General features: G+C 43.3%; 1 protein-coding gene across 2 annotated transcripts in view; it reads right to left on the bottom strand.

Annotated features, from left to right (window-relative positions):
* Positions 1–25,798, bottom strand: part of LOC144681592 (NUAK family SNF1-like kinase 1) — a 41,560-nt gene extending 15,762 nt beyond the window's left edge. Inside the window, exon 1 of one of the 2 annotated variants that reach the window (XM_078543315.1) lies at positions 24,995–25,798. In XM_078543315.1, coding sequence (XP_078399441.1) covers positions 24,995–25,219 — 225 coding nt within the window. In that variant the 5' untranslated portion in view covers positions 25,220–25,798. The remainder of the gene's footprint in view (positions 1–24,994) is intronic. The other variant, XM_078543314.1, reaches the window with a different exon arrangement.
* Positions 25,799–26,200: the final 402 nt, after the last annotated feature.

Here is a 26,200-nt window from a genome sequence, read left to right as displayed (position 1 = left end):
TTTTCACAAGCTTTGTACAAAGTGAGGATGAAATTGCTCATGGTTAGTAGCATGGTAACAGGCTGGTAGGATATCAGCTGTCTACTTTACCTTATCCTCAAATTGCTTTTCCATTAAAATTGAACAATTCCACCCCCAGTCTGCTTAAAATATAAACCAAACTCCTTTGTATTTTGTTGTCCATTAAGTTGCCCTATATTTCACTCTAGATCACATTTGTCTGTGAGTCAATTGCTTTGTTTCCAGCAAGTTAGAGAGGGGTGAGGCTATAGAGGGATTTAAGCAAAAAAATGTGAATTTTGTTTGAGATGCTGAGGACCAGGATCCAGAATAGGTCATTGGGCACAGGGGTGATGGGTGGATGAGTAGGATCTGATGTGGGATAGGATGTGAACAAGTAGAGTTTTGAATAAGTGAAGTGGACAGTAGAGGATGGAACCAGCCAAGAGAACATTGGAATAAAAAGACTTGCATTTATGTAATGCCTTTCATAACTTCAGGGCATCCTAAAGTATTTTACAACCACTGAAGGATTTTTAAGTATATTCATCGCTGTAATGAATAATTGTGTCTGGAGGTGACAGCTTTTTTTTTATACAGGGTATTACTGCATTACAACAGTGACTACACTTCAACAAGGAGATGGATGAGTATTTCAGCACCAAATGAGCCCAGACAGGTGGAAGTGGATGTTGCAGAGGTGACGGTCTGTGTGGTTGAAAGAAGCTAGAAGGTTAGTGTTAAGTGATTGGTGATGGTGATGTAATTAGTGGGACCATGGGAATAGAGAGACCATGGGGAAATGGCAGGTCAAGCAGATGGACATATGGGAAATTTTATATGGAAGGAGCATTTTAAGCAGGCCAGTGACAGAGATTGTCAGAGGATTTGAGATGAAGATTGAAAATGTTGTGATGAGAAATTGCTTGCTCAGGAAAGGGCAAATAGGAAAAATCTCAATGCTATTTTGGGAGTAGATATGATTTTAAAGGAAATGCAAGAGGACTGAAACAGGCTGAGGTGCTTAAAGGAGGATAAGACTGGGAGAGACTTGGCGTTGGAAGGCTGTTGGAAACTGTGATGGAGGAATCATAGTTTTCTTTGTAAGGTTATACTAGAAGGGCCATATAGTTTCTTTCATTTGTACTCATCTTCATGATCATGCACAATAATAGTCCTCTCCAAGCATTATCAAGACACCACCCTCAGAATACCCAACTGAGTTATCATCGTTGCAACATTCTGTCCCGGCATTTTACATTTGCCTGTATTCAAAATCTATTGCCTATTCTGACTGTGTAGTCATACTATATATTCTTTTCTGATCTCATAGTTTTGTTCAGAGTCTTACTGCATGGCATCATTGTGTTTTTAAGGGATCTCTAACTTAATTTAATTTGGCAGCATTTGACTTCACAGAACGTGTGAAGCATTAAAGGCTTTGTGTGTTTATTCCAATGGAAACCTTCTGCTTGACATGTTGTTTAGATAATTTAATCCATTTCTTTATTGGAAGTTCCTCATTGCTCACACATTTCTCCACACCACCCTCAGAACACGCAAGCCACAGATTAACCATTTTCAGAATTGGTTGCATTGAAGTGAGAAACTCATGTTCTTGTTCTAATTCCTGACTCCAGCCACGCGCCTCAAACTGGTGGAAGATTAATGACAGGAGACAGATTGAGGGTGAGTACTGGGGGGAGGTCTCAGCACTACTAAATCCTCTCATTCTCATGTGTTTACGCAGATGGTTTTTCTCTGCACATCAACAATGGCAACTGACAGAAATTAACACAAAGATCATCAGAACTTTCTCCAAGGGGAGCAGTTTAGAACAACTTGTACAACAGTGTTCAGTACTACTTCCAATATCTGTGGTTTCAATATTTCATCATCTTGTAGGAACACATTTGGTTAGTCACTAAGAACATTTCACTTATCAGTAAAGATTTACTTAATGTAGTAATTGTCATCAATATTAGAAATAGGGAATTTTGGCCTAGGATTAGAAACCAGGATGAATCCCCAACCAAGACTTTTCTGACAGACTGATGTCTATCCCTCTTAATAATAAAATGTTTCTGGTGGCCATTCAAACATTTTAATCCTTGGGAAATGGATTTTGTCCTTTGGCCCTGATGTATTATGGTTAGAAAACCCGGAAGGGCGGGTTTCGCTAAATGCCGTGGAGTTTCTCTGCACCTGAGGATTAGGTAAGTTTTGTACTTGTTGTGGGATGTAAGAGGGATAGGTTGAGCATGGTCAGGGGGAGTCAGAGAGAAATCACACTAGTTTTGTCCCTTTGTTATTTTTGTAACATTTAGGCTTATATACTGATTTACTCTTAGATTTGTACTCATGGTGCACTCTGTCCCTTCCTGTCATGGTCTGTTTATCATTTCCCACTTTAATACCTTTCTCTCCTGCCTTTGACTTACCTTTGATCCTTTGTCTCTACTATATAGTTTAAAACCCTCCCTACTACCCTAGTCATGCAGCTCACTAGAACATCGGTCCCAGTATGGTTCAGGTGTAGACCATCCCAATGGTATAGCCCCACCATCCTGGTGCCAATGCCTCACAAGCCAGAATCTACTTCTCCCACACCAGTCTTTGAGCCATGCATTCAGCTCTCTAATTTTATGGACCCTATGCCAATTTGCACATGGCTCAAGCATTAATCCAGAGATTATTACCTTTGATGTTCTGCTTTTTAATTTAGTGCCTAGCTCCTCATACTCTCTATGTAGAACTCTTTCCTAGTTCTACCTATGTCATTGGTACCTACATGGACCTCGACAGCTGGATTCTCCCCCTCCCACTGCAAGTTCCCCTCCTGCCCTGAGCAGATGTCCCAAACCCTGCACCAGGCAGGCAACACAGCCATCTGGGCTCCTCACTCTTTGCTGCAGAGAACAGTGTCAATGTGATGGCATGTTAGAGGAGATCATGGGGGTTGGTAGGATGTTTACAGGTAAGCTTGTGGGGCCAGACCAAAACACTCCTGCTCCTGCTGGCCCACCAGTAGTGCTGTAAAGACACTTACCTTCTGAATCCCACTCTTCTTGCCATTTTTTGACACCGGGTTTTCCGAGGCTCAGGAAACAAGCCAACATGGGTTAAAAATAGAACCATCATAAAAATGGAATGTTCCTTTAAAAGATTTTAATAACCAACACATCTCCTAAGAGTGAATTATCACTCCTCTCCTCTTGCCTCATTCAACTTCCATTATAACCAGAAGTGCACAGGTAGTGTGCAGGGAGGCAGTGATGTCATGATATTGTCACTGGACTGGTAATCCAGTGACTTTGGGTAATGCTCTGGGGACCCAGGTTTGAATCCCACTGTGGCAGATGGTGGAATTTGAATTCAATAAAAATCTGGACTTTTAAGTCTAATGATGACCATAAAAAACCCATTGTTGATTATTGGAAAAACCCTTCTGGTTCACTAATGTCCTTTAGGGAAGGAAATCTGCCACCCTTACCTGGTCTGGCCTGCATGTGACTCCAGACCCACAGCCATGTGTTTGACTCTGAAATGACGTAGCAAGCCACTCAGTTCAAGGGCAATTAGGGATGGGTAATAAATGCTGGCCTAGCCAGCGATGCCCACATCCCATGAATTAATTTTTTAAAAAGAGATCAGGTTGAGCTCCTGTTTCAGATTTTTAATTCCCTCTTTATGACTCTTTGCATCTAGTACATACCAGAAATCAGCCCCATTTTATATGGCTAATGACTGTAACAATTTTTCAAATGTATGATACTCAATCTCTCAAACTACTTAATGGTTATGTATTAATTAACATTACAAACTAATTCAAGACTGTAATTTCTGGTTTTAGTTTTATGGTATATCTTTTAGTTGACCATGAAATGCCTACATTACCTCTGAGATGTAGAAAATTTGCCCGATTATGCCACTAAATGAGATGCTCATATGTTGCCATGTTTTATTTTCTGCTCTCGTGTAACTCTGTGACTCTCACAGTCTTTCCCTGACATTATGGATTAAACCTGCATTTAACCTCAAGGCAACGATAAAGTGTAATGAAGTGAACAAGCCTTTTGTCAGCAGCAGAACAACCGCTGTGTAAAGGATGTGATGCTGGCTCCAGTTTGAGTTGGTGTAATATCAGAACTTTGGCACCAGATAAATCATAGAAAATTATGGAATCCAGAAAAATCCTCCAGAGTCTCAGCCTACAGCTGTTGTAAAATGGAGTTGATAATCACTGACACAGTTTGTTCTCCACACTCAGATTTGCCAGACACCAGGAGCATTTTTGCCATAGTATGCCATAAATTCAGGATAGATCTCAAAGATCCACCAGGAGAATACATAAATGGTTATGTTGCCAATTAAGGAGGAAAAAGAAATGATTCGACAAAGTGCAAGGAGAGATATTGTCCTGCTCTGGTCTCAAGGTTAATTCTTCTCTACTGAAGTTATTAGCAGTTCACCTTTGTATCTAACTAAAACTGTCTAATAGTAAATCTATGACCAATAAGGCTAAATAATTGAACAAAAGATGGACATTTCTGGAAAAATGTAGTAAACCTTAAAATGAAAACTACTGAATGTGCATCAAACATTCACCATTCATTTACTTTGAAGTAAAGGTTGTCAAAGTGATCATTGGCTCTTATTATTTGCAATTATGTTTGCCAAAATAGCTTGATGGTTGGTGCATAAATTAACGTTATTAAGCCATGCATTTTATTTTTAATTTGCATGTTTATTTGAAAATGCAAAACGTGATCTTTTTGAAGTTTTCAAAGCTATGCAAGTATTTGATCAAATTGTGCAGCATGATGTAGGGTTCAAACAGCAGGGGATAACTGTTAAACATTTGGAAAGTTAATAGAAAAATCCCCCCCCCGTTGGGGGGTGGGGGGGGTAGTGCAGGAGTGGGCGCAGGTGGGCGCACCTCTGATCGCCATTTTACATGGGCGGGCCAATTAAGGCCTGCCCAGCGTGACGTCCACCAGGAAACGCTATGCGCTCCCTGTGCGGGCGGTGGGGGGGGTGGATTCCCTCAGCTGGGAGTGCGCTCTTTCACACATGCGCATGAAAGAGCACACTGATCTCCGAGGCTAAGTGCTGCCTCAGGGAGATCGGCTCTGAATTAAAATTTGCAATAAAAATGATAGGAAAATTTCCCTGACGTGTCCCCTCATGTGACACTGTCACATGAGTTGGGACATGTCCATCACTTTAACTGAAACCTTTATTAAAGATTTAAATACCCTCATGAAACCTCATCCTGCCCATGGATGAGGTTTCATGCTTTTTCTGAAGCCCGCCAGAGCTCCCAGCCTGCCCGCCAACACTAAGGTTGGACGGGCAGGTCCATTGATGATTTTAATTAGTGTCTCCATGGCCTCAATAGGTCGTTGACAGGTCGGCCGGAGCACAGCTAACTTGGCTGCGCCCCCACAGGCCTGAAAATGGAAATGATGTGGGGTCATTTTACATGTCGGCGAGCAGGCCCTGCCCCCGCTCACCGATTGGAAGATCCTGCCCTAAGTGTAAGAATGTAGAACCGTTTCATCCAGTGGGTAACAGATGTATTGAAAAGTTACCAAAGAATGCCACCCAACTTACATTGTGAAGTTATGAGGAAATGCTGAAGAAACACAATTTTAACTCATCTTAAAATTATACGAGTAATTGATAAAACTGAACATTTCTGTGTAGAATCAACAGAAAAGAAGCAAGGACATAATTACACACTAAGAGAATGGTGCACCAATTTCAACTTCAGAATTCTTCAAATCATAAGTTTACAGGACAATGTTATGATCCCCAGCTGAGGTTACCACTGGACAAACCTGATCCCAGGGTGGAACCTGACTTGACAGATCCTAACTTTTATTTGTTTGTTTAGATAAGTTCAGAGGGGCTACTGAACAGAGCCACCGGAGTCAGCTAATGAACTTTTAACAAAAGCATAAAGCACTTATTAAACAAGAAAAGGTGAACTATATTACAATATTCCTTCACCCACATCTATACCTTTACAGATATATATAGATTTGTAAGGATAGCACAAGTTACAAAAGCTATCTTATACTCTAATTTTCACAGTAAGTACACTATCCATGTAAACCAATGGCAATCTGTGGTCAGACACACCACACTCTGAAATCAGATGACAGATGCCGCCTCAAGCAAATGCAATTGATCTAACTTTAACTCCCCCCCCAGACGCTTGTCACACCATGAGCCAACCAGTCTCACTGCACTCAGTCTTACACATGAGCGTTTCCAACTACACTCTCCAAGACCTTGCCTTGGAATCTTCTCCCAAACTGACACTTTCTCTCAGATGCCTTCCGCAAGGGTTCACCTCCAGGGTTTCAAGCTCTCCTTCCTCTCCCCTGGGCCACCACATGCATTCAAGCTTTCCTCCACATACTCTCTCTTTCACTGACTCAGCTGTCAACAGTACAGATCTTCAGCCATCTCTTTGGACCTTCTGGCCTCTTGCAAGCTGTTCTCACTTTAAATCTGCTTTCTGCAGCTTTGGCTCTTTAAATCTGAAACTTGGAACCTTTCTCTCTTCCCTACACTTTTAACTTTACTTAACAGGACCATTTCCAGGTTCCTGTCCTTCCTTTGACTAGAAGGTCTGCTTGGGACTTTCTCCTGTACCACTCCCCTGGATTTTGGGGTCTTCTCTGCTTGGGACTGGCTATCTGTCCCCTTTGCTGCACTCTCTCTTGGCATCTGTCTTCAAAACCAACTGAACTCAGAACAGCTTTCAAATCAAACTGCTATTTCTAGTTTATTCTGTGTGTCTGTGGGAGGGACCTGCCTCTCTGGACCCCTGTTGCTAGGCAACAGCCCAGTTTGTCTCCTCTTGTTTGTTCAACTTAGCTGCAACAGTCCTAAAACTCATTCAAAATGCAAGCACCTTTTAAAGTGAAACTAAAACTCAACTTGACCTCTTCTTAACACACAGAAATACAAATCAAACTTAAATTTAAAAGCTAAAACTCATTCCTAAAAACTACAAATACAAACTTAAACTGTCTCTATTTCCTAACAACAAACTCATTGGACTCGATGAATTTTGACTTAAACCATTCAAAAATTAGGTAAATAGATTTCTAATCTTCGCCAGTGAAAATATAAAGGCAGGTGGCAAATAAGTCCATTGATTTCACCAGAACATCAATTCGGTAAATGGCATAAGCTGGGTGGACTTTTCACTTAAATAAAACATTCTCAGGATTTGGGCACATTGGCAAGCACAGCATTTATTGTCTTTCGCTAGTTGTCCAGACAAGGTGGCGATGGATCATCTTGCTGAACCGTTGCACTCCATATAGCTAAAGTACTTTGAAGTTGATACAACTATGCATCTTGCTAAACCTATTCAGGTGGCGGTTAAGAGTCAACTACATTTACGTGGGATTAGAATCATGTATAGGCAGGGCCAGAATCGGGTATGGGAGGGTCTGACTCGCACGCAGACCAGACTGAGTAAGTCAGCTGATTTCCTTCCCTAATTAGTGAATCAGTTGGGTTTTTACCACATCCAATAGCTTCATGGCCATTTTTACTGATAACAGCATTTTATTCACAGATTTAAAAAAGAATGAATTCAAACTCTCAAAGTGCCACGCTGCAGTTTAACTCATAGTCTTTGGGTTATTAGTTCAGGTCTCTGGATTACCAGTCCAATAACATAAAAACTCAAACACTTAATGATATTGTCACCAAACACAGAACTCAGGTACAGACCTGTGCACATTGGATATGAAGCTGTTTGTCAATCATTTTCCGATTAACTAAAATATGCAAATCTTTATCAGAGCCTAAGTAACTGATGCTGTTTCCTGTGTAACTAACCACATTCTAACCGCATTCAATGTAAGAGACATGCTGACAGGTGCCTTTGTTGCAGTTACATATGAAATAAGTTAAATTAGTTTGCTAACAAGCCACAGTTGCACAATTTCAACATCTGTCTGGAACAGTCTGTTGATGATGTGATCTTTTTGCTACTTTTTCACTTAATGAGTTTTACAAGTTGCAGGTACTTAGAAATGAGATTGCTCAGTGCCTACAAAGGGACAGGAGTTACACAAGAGGTTGGAGTCAGAGGAATGAAGCAGAGGAATTGGGGAAAGGGCTGAATGACTACAAGTACTACGACTGCAGTATAACATGGTCAAAATGGCTGTCATGGTTACAATTTTCTCCCATTACTTTTCTCGTGATCATAGCAGAAAGTCAGTTTTCATAAGCTTACTGAGTCTACTATGAAACAAAACCTATATTTTTTGGTGTACTTTATCATATGTAAGCTCTAATTTCTCATTGTGGGGGAAATGATGTGTGCTGGTCCAATATGTGGGCTTGTCACAGCTGTAGTAGAGGATTATAGCCTGGCTCAATTTCTCAATGGAAGTGCATTCCTGTAGCCTCAGGTACAGGGCGCAATATTCTTCAGGGCGAGAGAGAAGAAATTCACTGAGTGTCAGCTGTTGGCTGTTGGCACCACTCTCACTTCTGAGTCACCAGGTTCTGGGTTCAAGTCCCAGTCCAGCACTTGAACACAAAAATCAAAGCTACTCCAGTTCAGCGCTGAGGGAGTGCTGCACTGTCAGACTATTTAATCTCTTTCAGATCAGACGTTAAACTGAGGCCCCATCTACCTGCTTGGATGGATGTAAAAGATCCCATGGCAATATTTTGAACAACAGCAGGGGAGTTCTCCCCATTGTTCTGGCCAATATTGATTCCTCAATCAACATCACGGGCAGAACCTTGGCCTTGTCGCGCAGGCTTGGCAGGGGCGGGTGGGGGTGATCGGGGCCGGAGGGTGATTTCACGCTGGTGGGCCAATTAAGGCGAGCAGCAGCACTCAATGGTGCCTGTGCAGGCAGGGGGAGGAGGGCGACAGGCTTGGTAATCTCCCTGAGCCACAGAGCTGCCTTGGGGAGATGAAAAGTGATTTAAAAAAAATAAAGAAATTAAAATGTCATAAAACACGTCGCCTCACATGACTCTGTCACATAAGCAGGGACATGTTATAAATTAAGTTTTAAAATTTTAATTTTATTTTTATTTGCTTTAGGAAACCTCATCCCGCCCGTGGATGAGGTTTCCTAAAAAATACAGAGGCTGCTTGGCATTTTCACCTGCCTGCCAACCATAAGGTTGGACAGGCAGCGAAAAATTTAACTTAATTGAAAATTTGATGGTCTTAATAGGCATTTGAATTGTTGGCGGGTGCACTGCCGACTCCAGCACAGAGACGCTCGCCCGACGTCAATGCTCGTCATTTCACGCTCGAACGGGTTGGGCGTGCGCGCGCCCGCCTGCCAAGCTAAAGATTTTGCCCCACAAAAACCATTACCTGGACGCTGTTGCATTGCTATTTGTGGGAGTTTGCTGTGCTCTTGTTTCCTACTTTACAATAGTGACTACACTTCAAAAGTACTTCATTGACTGTAAAGTGCTTTGAGATGTTGGTGATGAAAAGTGCTATATAAATGCAAGTATTTCTTTCTTTTGTAGTCATTAGCCTAATTTAGAATATTCTATAGGAAATGCACTCAAGCCAATTCACTTGATGCAATGACAATAATATTTTTCTGCTATACTTTTAATTTGTTACTTCAAATTTCTCCTATCACTACCAGCTTTTGAAACCCTGACTCTTGCTGGTGTCCTAACTTGAAACTAAATGCTATAGATGTGAATTCTATCAGGGAATGAATATCCAGATTACAACTACTTATCCCACTGGATCAATAGACGAGGGTCTGTGAAGAATCAATTTAAAATACTTAATTGCATGTTAGCTGGCTTATTCAAAAATAAGACCCAACTCCTGCTGGTCTCCCAACTCCCATGAAAATTCTCGTGAAAAATTCTAGTGTGAATAATGGGACCGCAGATAATTGAGGTTCCATTATATAAGTATAAATTTCACATGTTCCACCAATATGTTTCAGTAGCAACACTGCTACACATGATTGACCCAGGCTGTGGGATGGAAAGGCAATATTGGAATCCAGATGGAGAAAAAGGGAAATGGCTGTCCCTAGTCTGGGAATATACATTAAACGGCTTACTGAAAACTGGGAGAGATCACTGTGCTCTCATTCTTTAGGTTTTAAGCAGTAGCAAGCTGGAGATAAAGTGAGGAGAGTTACAAGTCTCGAGGAGAAGATGGGAAAGGTAGGAGCCCCGTGAACCAAGTAAGCTAGGAAATACTACCAGCCATGTGGTCTCAGACTATTAAGAGACCATGGCCTAGAAGTGTGGCTAATCCCAATTTTGGGAGTACTGAATGCATGCCCTGCACCTGGATGGTAAGGCCTGAGGCAACCCCATATATTGGGTCCCATTACAATGGGACCAGTGTGGGTCAATAGCCAGCTGGCAAACACGCCAAGATCAGGCTGCTACCAGCATTGAAGTGGTCCTCAAATAAGTGAAGTTGAGAATCAGAATTGGATGTTGGGTTGGGGGAAGGTTTGTGAGGAGAATAGGAGGCTGGAGATCCGATGATCAGAGGTCGGATGGGATTGATAAGAGGTAGCGGGTCAAGATAGGAGGATGGGGTTGGATGGAGGGGGTGCCATTGTTTGTAAAATGGTCGCTGTGTGGCCAGATCTATTCTAGTAAATGAGGTTAAGGAGCCACCAGCTTTCAAAGCAGGCTGGGAAGATATATTAGCCATGAAGACTAAACCTTCTAAGGGTTTCTTGTCCTGGGGTATGAAGTTGCAAATGATACCAACCAGCCAGACAGGTTGGAAACAACACTAGACACAAAGACTGAAGGTGTTGGACAAACTAACACTGAGCTGGAGGAAATATCAATCTCTGAGGGTTGAAACTGCAAGAGATAATCATCCCTGAGACAGGCTGGCAGCTTAGAGGCATTGGCTTCAATCCAGAGTAATTAAAGCAGATCTGGAAAGATTCCCATTCCTGATACATTTTTAGCAAATTTTACTGGAATACAGTTTCCAAAAATAACGTAATATTATTTGAGGAAATGTGAGGAATGTGGATCCTGTGTAAATTAACCTTGTATAGAAATATGAAGACTGACAAGAAGCCAAAAATATTCACTTGTGTTATTGTCCCTTTGAAAGCACTGATGTACTGAGACAGTCTGGCACTAGGGACATAGCTGAGCTTTAACATGGAATGTCTTGTAAATCTGAGGTGCTGCTAAGCATGACGTTATGACTTTTCAAAAAAGTTTGTGATCAAGTTGAATATACTTGCCTCACTTGCTGAGATTGATTGAGGCAGTAGTGTGATTCATTCTTGTTCAGCCTAGCCAATATAAATATCTCAATCACACGTACCTGAATAAATACTGCAACATCAATTCCAATTTGATTAATGAACAGTATTTTGAAGCAAAATGGCAACCTCAACATAAATTGATTTTTTTATAGAGATCTTATGCAATTAAAAGAATTGAGAATTTCTTGAAGTTTTGGAACTTGTGCTGCAGGTATTTAATTAAAGGTAAACAATGGTGATCAAGTGAGGGGTAAGATGGGTAGGGCTCAGTAAGTAAAATAAATACTTAACCCCCTGTCCCAACACTGCAGAAATAACAGGAACTAGCCTTACTGTTCATTCAGGTTCATATCCTCCATCTCATTTGAAATGACCTACAGTGGGATCAGCATTTCTGATGGAGTTCAGTACCAACTGAGGTTAAGCGAGGTTCAGGGGAAACCCCTCCAGAGACTGGTGTTAGAACTGACAAGAAAGAGAATGATCATGGCTTTTGAAGATGAATCATACCAGCTCAGGACATTACTGCAGGAATTCCTCAGGGAAGTGTCCATGGCCCAACCATTATCAATTGCATCATCAATGGTCTTCCCTCCATTATAAGGTCAGAAGTACTTTGTTTATTGCTAATTCTACAGTGTTCAGCTCCATTTACAACTCTTCTGATCATTAAAGCAGGTATGCCAACCTATAGCAGGCCATGGACAACATCTATGCTTAGGCTCACAAGTGGCAGATAACATTCACACAGTATAATTGTCAGGAAATGACCAACTAGAAAAGGCCCAACCCCATCCCTCTGATCTCCTGTAGTACATGCTACCATCACCATCAATAGCCTGAAGGGCCACTATGGATCATAAGCTTAACTGGGCTGACCATTTTAACAATGCAGCTACAAGAGCAGAGAAAGCCTGGGCACTCTGCAATGTGTGGCTCACTTCCCAACCATTTAATGTTTCTCCACCAGCTACAATGCTCAAGAAGGACTGCAATAAAATACTCACCAGCCACTTGAACAGGTCCAACTTTTAAAAATGTGTTTATTGCATTTGGGCACCACTGGCAGGTTCAGTTTTTAATTGCCCTGGAGAAGGTGGTGGTGAACCATCTTCTTGATCCATTGCATTCACTGTGGTGAAAGTCCTTGGGCGCTGTTAAGTAGAGAGTTCCAGAATATTGACCCAGTGATGTTGAAGCAGCAGCAATATATTTCCACGTCAGGACGGTGTGTGGCTTGGAGGGGAATTGCAGGTGGTTGTATTCCCATGTGCCTTCTGCCCTTGTTCTTCCAGGCAGTATTGGTTGCGAGTTTGGGAGGTGTTTTCAAAGAAGCCTTGCTGAGATGCTGCAGTGCGTCTTCTAGATGATACACACTATTGCTGCAACTGTGATGGAGCAAGTGAATGTTTAAGGTGGTGGATGAGGTGTTGATCAAGCAGGCTGCTTTGTCCTGAATGGTGTTGAGCTTCTTGAGTGTTGTTGCCAATGCACTCACCCAGGCAAGTGGAGAATATTCTACCACACTCTGACTTGCGTCCTGTAGATGGTGGAAAGGCTTTGGGGAGCCCTGAGGTGAGTTATTCACCACAGAATCTCCAGCTTCTGACTTGCTGTTAAAGCCACAGCATTATGTGGCTGGACCAGTTAGTTTCTGGTCAATAGTGACCCCTAAGAATGTTGACAAAGGGGAATTTGACAAATAGTCATTCACCTATGCCATTGAACATCAAGGAGAGATCGTTAGATTCTCTCTTTTTGGAGATTGTCACTACCCAGCACTTGTGTGTTGCGAATGTCACTTGCCACTTATCAGACTAAGCCTGAATGTTAACCAGGGGTCTTGCTACTCCATTACCTGAGGAGTTGCAAATGGAACTGAACATTGTGCATCCACTTCTACCCTTATGATGGAGGCAGGAAGATCATTGATGAAGCAATTGAGATGTCTTGGGCCTAGAACATGACCTTAGGGAATTCCTGCAGTGATGTCCTGGGGCTGCAATAATTGGCCTTCAACAACAGCAACAATCTTCTATTGTGCTCAGTATGACTCCAACCACTGAAGATCGCCTCCCTGATTCCTATTGGCTTCAATTTTACCAAGGCTGCTTGATGCTGCACTTAGTCAAATGTTGGCTTGATGACAAGGGCAGTCATTCATCTATGGAATTTATCTATGGAATTCAGCTCCTTTGACAATGTTCGGGGCAAGGTGTAATGAGGTCAGGAGCTGAGTGGTTCTAGTGGAACATAACTGGTGAGTAAGTGCTGTGTGACAGTAATGATGATGACACATTCATCAGTTTGCCAATATTTGAAATTGGACTGATGGGGCAGCAAAAATTGATTGGCTTAAATCTGTTCTGCTTTCTACGGACATGACATACTAAGGCAATTTTCCACTTTGGGTAGATGCTGGTGTTGTAACTGCACTGAAACAGGGGCGAGCCTAGTTCTGGGACACAAGTTTTCAGCACTATAGCCAAGATGCTGTGGTATCCAGTGCTCTCAGCTGAATCTTTATATTATGTGGAGTCAATCAAATTGGCTGAAGTCTGGCTTTTGTGATAATGGTGATCTCGAGAAGGGGCTGAGATGGATCATCCACTTGGCATTTCAGACTGAACATGGTTGCAGATGCTTTATCCTTGTCTTTTGCACTTTTGTGCTGATCTCCATCTTTGAGGATGGGGATGTTCATGGTCAACAAAAATAAATTCCATCAAAAACAAACCTCAGCAAGAAAGAATGTGGCTTACTAGGGAAGTTAAGGGTTGTATTAGATTAAAAGAAGGGGCTTATAATGTTGCAAAGAATAGTAGTAAGCCTGAGGATTGGGACAGTTTTAGAACCAGCAACAGGTTACAATAAGTTGATTTAAAAAGAAGATAAAATATGAGAGTAACTAGCCAGGAATATACAAACAGATTCTAAGAGCGTTTACCAGTTTATAAAAAGGAGGAGAGTAGCTAAAGAAAATGTTGGGTCATTTAGAGGCAGACAGGAGAAATTATCATGGGGAATGTGTAAATGGGAGAGACATTGGCTGGGATTTTCGTGCCCGCCAGTGTGTTTAGTGGCGTGAGCGGACACATTGACCTGTTTCACAACAGTACATAAACAACCTACACCGAGTGGGCTGCACTTCGCTTGGGACTTCAAGGTTGTTTGCCTACCTTGCTTCAGTCAGCACTCTCAGTCATCAGCGCCAGGCTACATAAACAGCACCACATCACTTTTAGGGGGGCTCACGGGTAGGTCTCTACCTAACAGATCAGCCATATCTGGGTGACTTCAATTATTGCAAGGCTTGGGCTTGCTTGGTGAAGGGAGAGAAGTGGCCTCAGGCAAGGGAAGAGGCTGCAAGACGAGGGCTGTAAAGGGGAAGAAGGGTAACCCAGCGTGTGTGTGGGGGCACATGTTGATTTGTGCAAGTGGACTCAAGATGGTGATGCCTGAGGAGGCAGTCTCAAGAGGGGATGAGGCCAGATGGACATGTGAGGGTATGTGTGTGAGAATGGTGGTGATGTCCCTTGAGCAGGCAGTGAATGATATGCCAGTGAATATGTGATGGGCTTGAGTGTATAAGTTTAGAGTGGTGATGAGGTGGTTGCCTTACCCTGGCTGCACGGATGATATCATTCATCCTCCATCTGCATTGGATGGCCAACCTCTTCTGTGCAGCATTGGCACTGATCACCACTGCCATCGCCCACCAAGCCGTAGTGGTAATGTTGCTGCTCCTCCTGCAGCAGGAATGAGGGTAGAGAACATCACAGCGGGCCTCCATGGCATCCAAAAGGCACTTGAGGGCTGAAGTCTTCTTGCCTTCCGGGGCCATGTCTTCTTTGTAGCAGCCCTGGGCTGGAAGCACTGAGCGCGGCTGTACTTTAAATGTGATGCCTGCAGTGATGAAGCAGCGAGGTGATGGTGTGGTAGGCTAATTGGAGCCTGCCCGTCATGGAAACGGCGTGTTTCCTGGGAATGCTTAAATAATGTGGTGGTTTGGGATGATACGGCATGAAAACCCACTATCGCGGCCAGTGGTAAAACGTCACTTTACCCGCCCACCACCACGCTTAATGCAAATCTAGGACGATTCTGCCCATTGTGTCTGGCTTACATACCATAAATAGAGGGTAACCAAGGGGCTATTAAGGGTAAGGATCTTAAGGTAATTAATGTCAGCAGAGAAGAAGCATGGGAGAAAGTTAAGAGATAAGAAGCTGAGAAATTCCCAAGACCTGCCATCCAACATCCTAAGGTTCTAAAAGAGACATCTACAGAAATAATGGCTGTACCAGTTATTATTTTCCAAAGTTCCCTAGATTCTAGAATGGTCCCAGTGGATTGGAAGTTAACAAATGTAACACTGCCATTCAAGCAAGGAGGGAGAGGCAAAACAGGGAATACAGACCAGTTAGCCTGACATATATAATCAGGAAATGCTGGAATCTCTTACTAAGGAAGTTTTAACAACGCACTTAGATAATCATAGTTTTACAAAAATCATATGGTTTTACATAAAGGAAATCATGTTTGACAATTAGAGTTATTTGAGGATGTAACTGGTAAGGTAGACAAATGGGAACCAGTAGATGTCGTATTCTTGAATCTCCAAAAGGCATTTGATAAGGTGCTACACAAAAGGTTAATATGCAAGATAAAGGCTCATAGAACTGGAGATTACATGGGTGGAGGATTAGTTAACAGACAGGAAGCAGAAAGTAGGGATAAACAGGTCATTTTCAAGCTGATAGGCTGTAACTAGTGAAGTGCTGCAAGAATCCGTGCTGGGGCCTCAGTTATTTACAATTTGTATTAATGACTTAGATGAAATGACTGAGAGTAATGTACCTAGGTTTGCTAATGATAAAAAGTTAGGTGGGAATGTCACTGTGAGGACACAGGCTGCAAAGAGATGTACAAAGGTAAAGTGAGTGGACAACAGATTGGCAGATGGAATATAATCAGGGGATCTTGAGATTATTCACTTTAGTAGAAAGAATAAAAAAGAAGAATATTTTTAAAAGGCATGAAACTTCTAAATGATGATATTCAGAGAGACTTGGGTGTACAAAGAAGACAGGAGTTTAGCATGCAGGTACAGCAAGCAATTAAGAAGGGAAATGGTATTTTGAACTTTATTGCAAGAGGATTGGAGTACAAGAATACGGAAGTCTTGCTACAATTATTTAGGACTTTGGTGATACCGCACCTGGAGTGCCATGCGCAGTTTTGGTCTCCATATTTAAGGAAGGATATACCTGCATTGGAGGTGGTCGAGCGAAGGTTCACAAGATTGGGGTTGTCCTACGATGAGAGACTGAATAAATTGGGCTTCTAACTCTACGGAGTTCAGAAAAATGAGAGTTAATCTCATTGAAACATACAAGACTCTGGCTCGACAGGGTAAACATTGAGAGATTGTTTACCCTGGCTGGGGAATCTAGAACACAGGGACACAGCCTCAGGATAAGGAATCGATCATTTAGGACTGTTAAAGAGTAGAAATTTCTTCACTCAAAGAGTTGTGAATCTTAGGAATTCTGTGCCCCAGAGGGTTGTGGATGCCCCATCATTGAGTATATTTAAGTCTGAGATAGACAGACTTTGGGGGTCTCAGGGAATTAAGGAATATGGTGAGCTGGTGGGAAAGTGGGAGTTGAGGTAGAAGATCAGCCATGAACATATTGACTGGAAGAATGATCTTGAGGAGCCATATGGCCTACTCCTGCTCCTATATCTTATTTTTTTATTTCCTTAAGTTCTAATGAAGCCTCTGCCCTTTAGTAGTTTAATTGTCCATCACCATTTATGACTGGATGCAACAGTACTGCAGAACTTTTTTTGGATCTGTTTGTTGCGGGATCATTTAGCTCTGCCTATAGCGTGCTGCTTCTGCTAGTTAGCATGCATGTATTCCTATATTGTAGCTTCACCAAGTTGGTACCTCACTTTGAGGTACTCCTAGTGCTGCTCCAGGCATACTCTTCTACTTTCCTCATCGAACCAGGGTTCCTCCTGTGGCTTGATAGCAATGGTAGAGTGAGGAATATGCTGCATCATGAGGTTACAGGCTGTGGCAGAATAAAATTCTGCTGCTGCCAATGGCCCACAGTGCTTCATTGATCAAGGAAATTTGAGTTGCTAGATCCGTTCTGAACCTATCCTATTTAGCATAGTGATAGTGCCAAACAGCACGATGGAGGGTGTCTTCAGTCTACCAACAGGATTTTGTCTCCACAATGAATGTGCAATGCCACTGCAATACACAGGTTGTTGTGGCTTTTCCCTCATGTTGGTACTTTCACCACCTGCTGCCAGCTCAGTGTGGCAGCCATATCTTTCAGTGCTTTGCCAGCTCGGTCAGTGGTGGTGAACTGAGCCACTCTTAGTGCCCCATCTACAGTATATTATGTACCCCTGACACCAATTAGTACAGAGTAGTCAGCTTGACAATGTGCTCAATATTCGCCCCCTTCATCATTCTTTTGCCAAGCTTACTTCCAGAGCACCGCCCAGTCCTCCAACCTCAGCCAGCAGGGAGGGCAAGAGCACAAGGTTATAGTGCCATCATTTCCAACTTCCTCTCCAAGTCACTCACTCCTCATCCTTAGATAAACTGCTATTCCTTTATCATTGCTGGGTCAAAATCTTGAAATTCGTAGAAACATAAAAAAATAGGGGAGGCGGTGGTGTATTGGTATTGTCACTGGACTAGTAAATCCAGAGACGTAGGGTAATGGTCTGGGGATCAGGGTTTAAATCCCACCATGGCAGGTGGTGGAATTTGAATTCAATAAAAATCTGGAATTAAAAGTCTAACGATGACCATGAAACCATTGCCGATTGTCGGAAAAACCCCATCTGGTTCACTAATGCCCTTTAGGGAAGGAAATCTGCCGTCCTCACCTGGTCTAGCCTACATGTTACTCCAGACCCCCAGTAATGCAGTTGACACTTAAATGCCCTCTGAAATGGCCTAGTAAGCCACTCAGTTGGATCAAACCATTACAAAGTCAATAAAAAGGAATGAAACTGGATGGACCATCTTGCCTCGACCTAAGCACTGGAAGCAACAATGGCAAACCCAGCCCTGTCGACCCTGCAAAGTCCTCCTCACTAACATCTGGGGGCTTGTGTCAAAATTGAGAGAGCTGTCTCACAGACTAGTCAAGCAACAGCCTGACATAGTCATACTCACGGAATCATACCTTACAGATCATCTCCCCGACATCACTATCACCATCCTGTCCCACCGGCAGGGCAGACCTAGCAGAGGTGGTGGCACAGTGGAATTGCACTGGGAGCCCTCAACATTGACTCCGGCCCCCATGAAGTCTCATGACATCATGGGGCACGGAAACCTCCTGCTGATTACCACATACCACCCTGTTGAACACCATTTGGAGGAAACATGTTGGCAAGGGCGCAGAACGCACACTGGATGGGCGACTTAAATGTCCATCACCAAAAGTGGCTTGGTAGCGCCACCACAGACCGAGCTGTCTAAAGGACAAAGCTGCTAGACTGGGTCTGTGGCAGGTAGTGAGGGAATCTGCCTACCACAGATGCATCTGTCGATGACAGTATCGGTTTGAGTGACCATCGCACATTCCTTGTGGAGATGAAGTCCTGTCTTCACACTGAGCATACCCTCCATCTTGTGGTGCGGCACTACCACTGTGCTAAATGGGATAGACTTCGAACAGATCTAGCAACTCAAGACTGAGCAACCATGAGGTGCTGTGGACCATCAGCAGCAGCAAATTTGTACTCGACCACAATTAACCTCATGGCCCAGCATATCTCACACTCTGCCATTACCACTAAGCCAGTGGGTCAGCACTGGTTCAATGAAGAGTGCAGGAGGCCATGCCAGGAGCAGCACCAGGCATACCTAAAAATGAGGTGTCAACCTGATGAAGCTACAACACAGGACCACTTGTGTGCCAAACACTGTAAGCAGCAAGTGACAGAGCAAAGTGATTGCACAAACAACAGATCAGATCTAAGCTCTGCAGTCCTGCCACATCCAGTCGTGAATGGTGGTGGGGACAATTAAACAAAACACTGGAGGAGGAGACTCCACAAATATCCCCATCCTCAATGACGGAGGAGCCCGGCACATCAGTGCAAAAGATAAGGCTGAAGCATTTGCAACAATCTTCAGCCAGAAGTGCCAAGTGGATGATCCAGCAAAACAGATGCCAGTCTTCAGCCAATTGAATTCACTCCACGTGATATCAAGAAACGGCTGAAGGCACTGGATACTACAAAGGCTATGGGCCCTGACAATATTCCAGCAATAGTACTAAAGACTTGATGTGCTCCAGAACTTCACAAGCCCCTAGCCAAGCAGTTCCAGTACAGCTACAACACCGGAATCTACCTGGCAATGTGGAAAATTGCCCAGGTATGTCCTGTAAACATAAAGCTGGGCAAATCCAACCCGGCCAATTACCGCCCCATTAGTCTGCTCTCCATCATCAGTAAAGTGAAGTAAGGGATTATCAACAAAACTGGAGTCAAGGGAATCAGAAGGAAAACTCTCCACTGGCTGGAGGCATACCTAGCACAAAGGAAGATGGTTGTGGTTGTTGGAGGTCAATCATCTCAGTTCCAGGACATCACTGCAGGAGTTCCTCAGTGTAGTGTCGCAGGCCCAATCACCTTCAGCTACTTCATCAGTGACCTTCCTTCCATCATAAGATCAGAAGTGGGGATGTTCGCTGATGATTGCACAATATTCAGCACCATTCACGACTCCTCAGATACTGAAGCAGTCCATGTCCAAATGCAGCAAGACCTGGACAATATCCAGGCTTGGGCTGACAAGTGGCAAGTAACATTTGCACCACACAAGTGCCAGGCAATGACCATCTCCAACAAGGGAGAATCTAACCATCGCCCCTTGACATTCAATGGCATTACCATCACTGAATCCCCTACTACCAACAATCTGGGGGCTACCATTGACCAGAAACTGAACTGGACTAGCCATGTCAATATGGTGGTTACAAGAGCATGTTAGATGCTAGGAATCCTGTGGCAAGTAACTCGCCTCCTGACTTCCCAAAGCCTATCCACCATCTACAAGGTACAAGTCAAGAGTGTGATGGAATACTCTCCCCTAGCCTGGAAGAGTGCAGCTCCAACCAACACTCAAGAAGCTTGACACCATCCAGAACAAAGCAGCCCGTTTATTGGCATCCCTTCCACAAATATTCACTCCCTCCACCACCAACACACAGTAGCAGCAATGTGTACCATCTACAAGATGCACTGCAGGAACTCACCAAGGCTCCTTAGGCAGCACCTCCAAACTCAGGACCACTACCATCTAGATACATGGGATCATCACCACCTGGAAGTTCCCCTCCAAGTCACTCACCATTCTGACTTGGAAATATATCACCGTTCCTTCACTGTCGCTGGGTCAAAATCCCAGAACTCCCTCCCCAACAGCACTCTGGGTGTACCAAACCACAGGGATTGTAGCAGTTCAAGAAGACAGCTCACCACCACCTTCTTGAAGGCAGTGGGCAATAAATGCTGGCCTATCCAATGACACCCACATCCTGTAAATTGATAAAAAAGGAGCAGGAATAGGTCATTCGGCCCTTCAAGCCTGCTGCACCATTCAATATGATCATGGCTAATCCTCTACCTCAACGCCATAGTCCTGCCCTTTCCCCCATATCCCTTGATACCTTTAGAGTCCAGAAATCTATTTTCTTCTTAAACACATTCAGTGATTTGGCCTCCACAGCCTTCTGTGGTAGAGAATTTCACAGGTTTACCACCCTCTGAGTGAAGAAATTTCTCCTCTTTTCAGTCCTAAATGGCCTACCGCATATCCAGAGACTGCGACTCCTTGTTCTAGACACCCCAGCCAGAGGAAACATCATCCCTGCATCCAGTCTGTCTAGCCATGTCAGAATTTTATACGATTTAATGAGATCCCCCTCTCATTCTTCTAAACTCCAGTGAATGCAGGCCTAGTCGGCCCAATCTCTCCTCATATGACAGCCCTGCCATCCCAGGAATCAGTCTGGTGAACCTTCGCTGCACTCCATCTATGTAACTACATCCTTTCTTAGGTAAGGAGACCAAAACGACACACAACACTCCAGGTGTGGTCTTACCATGGTCCTATACAGCGGCAGTTAGACATCCTTGCTCCAGTACTCAAGTCCTCTTGAAATGAAGGCCAACATACCAATGCCTTCTTAACTGCTTGCTGCACCTGCATGCTTGCTTTCAGTGATTGGTGTACAAAGACACTCAGGTCCCTTCGTACATCAATGTTTCGTATTCTGTCACCATTTAACTAATACTCTGCCATTCTGTTTTTCCTATCAAAGTGAATAACTTCACATTTATCCATATTATACTGCATCTGCCATGTATTTGCCCATTCACTCAACTTGTCTAAATCACCTTGAAGCTTCTTAACACCCTCCTCGTTGCTCACATTCCCACCAAGTTCAAAGTTGCCAGCAAACTTGGAAATATTACATTTGGTTCATTGATACATATTGTGAATAGCTGGGGCCCAAGCACTGATCTCTGCAGTACCCCACTAGTCACCGCCTGCCACTCCGATAAAGACCTATTTATTCCTACTCTCTGTTTCCTACCTGCTAACCAATTCTCAATCCATGCCAATACATTACCCCCAATGCTATGTGGTTTAATTTTACACACTAGCCTCTTATGTGGGACTTCATAAAAAAGTTTTCTGAAAATCCAAATTCACCATATCCACTGGTTCTCCCTTATCTATTCTGCTAGTTACTTCCTCAAAAAACTCCAGTAGGTTTGTCAAACATGATTTCCCTTTCATAAATCCATGTTGACTTTGTCTAATCCTGCCGATATTTTCTAAGAGTCCTGTTATCACATCCTTTATAACAGACTCTAGCATTTTCCCTACTACTGATGTTAGTGTTAGGCTAATCCAGTCTGTAATTCGCTGTTTTCTCCTTCCCTTTTCTAAATAGTGGGGTTACATTTGCCACCCTCCAATCTGCCGGGACTGTTCCAGAATCTACAGAATTTTGGAAGGTGACAACCAACACATCATCTATTTCCATGGCCACCAACCTCAGCATGAAAACTGCTGCAGTTTAAGGAAAGGCTCCACTACTGCCTTCTCCGATACGGTAGGATTTAGTGAAATGTTCCTTTGCCAGTATTGCCCACATCCTGAGAATAAATGTGAAAAATATGTGATGGATCAGACAAGGCCTGAGGAAATGCTACAAACTTTGTTGCTAAATGGGGTATCAGACAGTTCTGGGATGTAGGAGGTGGTATCACTGGAAATGACAATTTGATAGGTTGCAGTGTCTTAACTCACTGACTGATAGAAAACTCATCATGAGCAGATCCAAAATCAAACTTATTTCTAAAGAAGCGTTTCTCCATATATCTTTTTACATATTTTTTAAATTGCCCAATTAAAAAGATAATGACACTCACCTGCTAAGTGGAAACTTCATTTTATATTTTGCTGAAATACGATTCTACTAAATTATATGCTGGATTGTGTTCAATGTATCAGTTGTTAATTTATCATATTTGCTAGTATATAATGGGATTGATCTGTACCTAACTCTACTATTGGGAATGTCTTCTGATTCTGTCGATTAATATTAGACTCTTTGGGTAATTATTGAAACCTCTCTTAACCTCATGACATTTCAAGCTTGCAATTAAAACACTCGCATCTAGAATTTGTGCAATGCTGACAATGAATTAATGCATGGTTATTCATGGGTACAGAATTGGTTTCCTGTTTCTCCAGTTCCAAAGACATACATTGATGTACTTAGAGTGGCAGAACAACAGATTGAGCTTCTCTTTTACTTACACTCAGGTTAACATTTGTTTGCTTTTCATCCTCCTAACACCACACTGGCACATTCCTTATAGCGCTCCAAACCAGAGCTATTTTAAACCCCATAATCCACCCTAATTTCAGGAAACTAAAAGCACCAATCTATGCTAAGTTAGTTGAGGTGGCAGCTGGGACATTGCAATTGGTCTCAGTAATGCGAGAGTAGGGTGGACAAAATTGGCTTGAATTCTAGCTCCTGACCACAATCTTTTTGGTATGGATGAAATTCGGATTGGTCTCAGTTGTAATGCCCATGTGGTAAAATAGCCTGCAGACATTAAGAGGCAGAAATGTGTTGTACACATTTATCAGGTGTAAAACAGGCATAATGCTGACAGTTTGCAGAGGGGCTTCTGTCCCTAATCTGTGTACATACAAACATATGAATCAGGGGCAGGAGTAGGCCATTCGGCCCCTCAAGACTGGTCCACCATTCAACAAGATCATGGCATGATCTGATTGTGGCCTCCACTCCACATTCCCCCTACCCCCGATAACCTTTGACTCCCTTGTTAGTCAAGAATCTACCTACCTCTACCATAAAAATATTCAATGACCCTGCCTCCACTGCTGTCTGGGGAGGAGAGTTCCAAAGATTAATGACTCTCTGAGGGAAAAAAAATTCTCCTCATCTCAGTCTTAAATGGGAGACCCCTTATTTTTAAACTTTGACCCCGAAGTTTATGCGTATGGGCCAGTTAAATTCATACGGCCAACTTTATTCTTCAGTTGCCACCAAAAAAATGTTGATGAGGGACAGAGTTCTGTCTAAGTTTCCACTGTAATCACCCCCCACTGGCCCCACACTTTGCCTGTTGCAACCACCTCCCAGAAGGTACCTTCAAAGCCAATGGCCCCACATTGGCATTTTCAATGTGTAAAGTGCCTGTAGAAGGGAGAGAGGCTCGCACTTAAATATATACTGAGGCCCAACTTTGACTGGCCGTGGGCCTCCTAGCAGGCTTGACTGAATTTCTAAATGCACTAATGGAAGAAGTATCCGAGGATACCCTGCATTGTACTCCAGCAAGCTGCCATCAGGAGCAAGGGGAGAAGGTTAACAAGAACAAGGCAAAATATATAAAAATGCAAACAGAGCTACAAAAAGTGAGGTTGTGTGGGGTCTGGTTCAATTTGGGCCATTAACCTGTAGGTTTGGCTGTTTAGCAAGATCATGATGCAAATGACAATAATGATCTCTCATAAACTATCCACCGGTAACCTGCATTTATATAAAGCCTTTATTTATGATATCCCATGGCTCACCACAGAGATCATTACAGGATAATCCTCGGAATTCAAATACACCCAGATATCTATCTCCAGCCCTGATCTCTTCCTGCTGCATCACCCCGTTCATTTAAATTCCATGCAAACTTTTGGAAATAGACTATACATATTTACGTATCTATTTGGAAACTATTTGCATCTCCTGTTATCTTATTGATTCCATTTTCATTTGGTTGTCCCCTAAAAAGCGGTGTTTATAACTTTGAGTACTCAAGTGGAGTGCCAGGTTTTTGGGATCGGTGCTTACAACAAACACACAGGACTTTCACAATAACTGGAAACCCTGTCCAATCCCATAAGCAGATCAGTGAACAGCTCTGAAGAAGGGTCATACGGACTCGAAACGTTAACTCTTGTTTCTCTCTCCACAGATGCTGCCAAACCTGCTGAGTTTTTCCAGCATTTTTTGTTTTTGTTTCAGTGTATACCTCAACCCATTAAGGCAGTTTACAAGAGATTGTTTCCACACACAGCTTATTTTGGTGAGATTACTACTTACTGTCCTGCCTGTGGCAGTCTCCTGTGCTTTCTTGACTTTTCCATAGGCTCCCCTGCCCAGGGTCTGCAGGATCTGGTACCTGTGCTTCAAGTTGTGCTTGTGCTGGTGTTTCTTCACAATTGGACCGGATTTGCTGTCGGGAGTCTCTTCCCAGTCCTGGTCCTCGGGACAGCCGTATTTCTCCCTGGTTATCATCTTGTCTCCCTGACACTTCTCTTTCTTCATCTTTTCCTGATCGCTCCCTCCATCCGCTCTCGCCAACTTCTCTGGGTCAGGGGATTCGCTCGGTTAAAGGTTCAAAGGCTCTTCCGCAGAGATCAGGCTGCTGGGGGAGCCCCCACAGACAGCCGCGTGTAAGGTCAAGAACTCAAAAAGCCACGAAAACTGAAACAGCCTCAGCCTGAGCTCAGAACGTGCACGTTAGCATCGGGTTAAAAAAAATGCTCCAGCCTTGTGGCTGTATGAAGTCAGACTGCCTTCCGTAAACGCTCCGCAACCTTAACTTTCAAACAGACGCAATAAAATAGAATCTGCCTTCAGCCATCACCTCTCTTAAGTCTATCCCTCGCCAGGTCAGGAATCAGCGCTCAGGCAGGTCTGCAATTGCCAGCACGCCAATGAATCAGCCTCCAGACACGCCAGCATTCCTGGTCACAGCAGCTCCTGGGCAATGTCTCCGCTCCCACACTCTCCACAACTAGACAATGCCACACGACATCGTTCTCTCTCTCTGCCTCTTCCATCCTGCGCTTTATCTTGCCTTGTGTCTGCCTCATGATCCGTGTCCCCGCCTCTTTATCTGTTTCAGTCTCACCATCTCCGCCATCTGTTTGCCAGCTCCGGCCGCTCCTGGTCTCAGTGTCTGTCATTGTTTATCTCCCAGTCAGTCACACTGCCTGCTAGATGCTAATTGCATTTACCCCACATTTAACAATAGGTACCAACAGCTCCCAAGCCCTGCAATTTCCCTAATTCTCTTTTCTAAATGCTTGATTTCTAGTTATAACAACGCCCCAATCTCAAAACCTTACTCGCTTCTGTCTTTATAACTTTCGGCTCTGTTCAAGATATTTCATATCTTTGCTCTAAAAGAGTTAATTATCTTTGGTCATGTTTCATTTATTCCAAGCTGCGTGTTCCTGATTTTTATTTTGATCAGTTTGGTCCATTTAAATGGGGAATTCAGAAAATCGAGGAACCAAAGGC

Source organism: Cetorhinus maximus, chromosome 6, assembly GCF_964194155.1.
Source record: "Cetorhinus maximus chromosome 6, sCetMax3.hap1.1, whole genome shotgun sequence".
Lineage (NCBI taxonomy): Eukaryota > Metazoa > Chordata > Chondrichthyes > Lamniformes > Cetorhinidae > Cetorhinus > Cetorhinus maximus.
The sequence above is the reverse complement of the archived record's forward strand: the minus strand, read 5'-3'. Positions and strand labels throughout refer to the sequence as shown.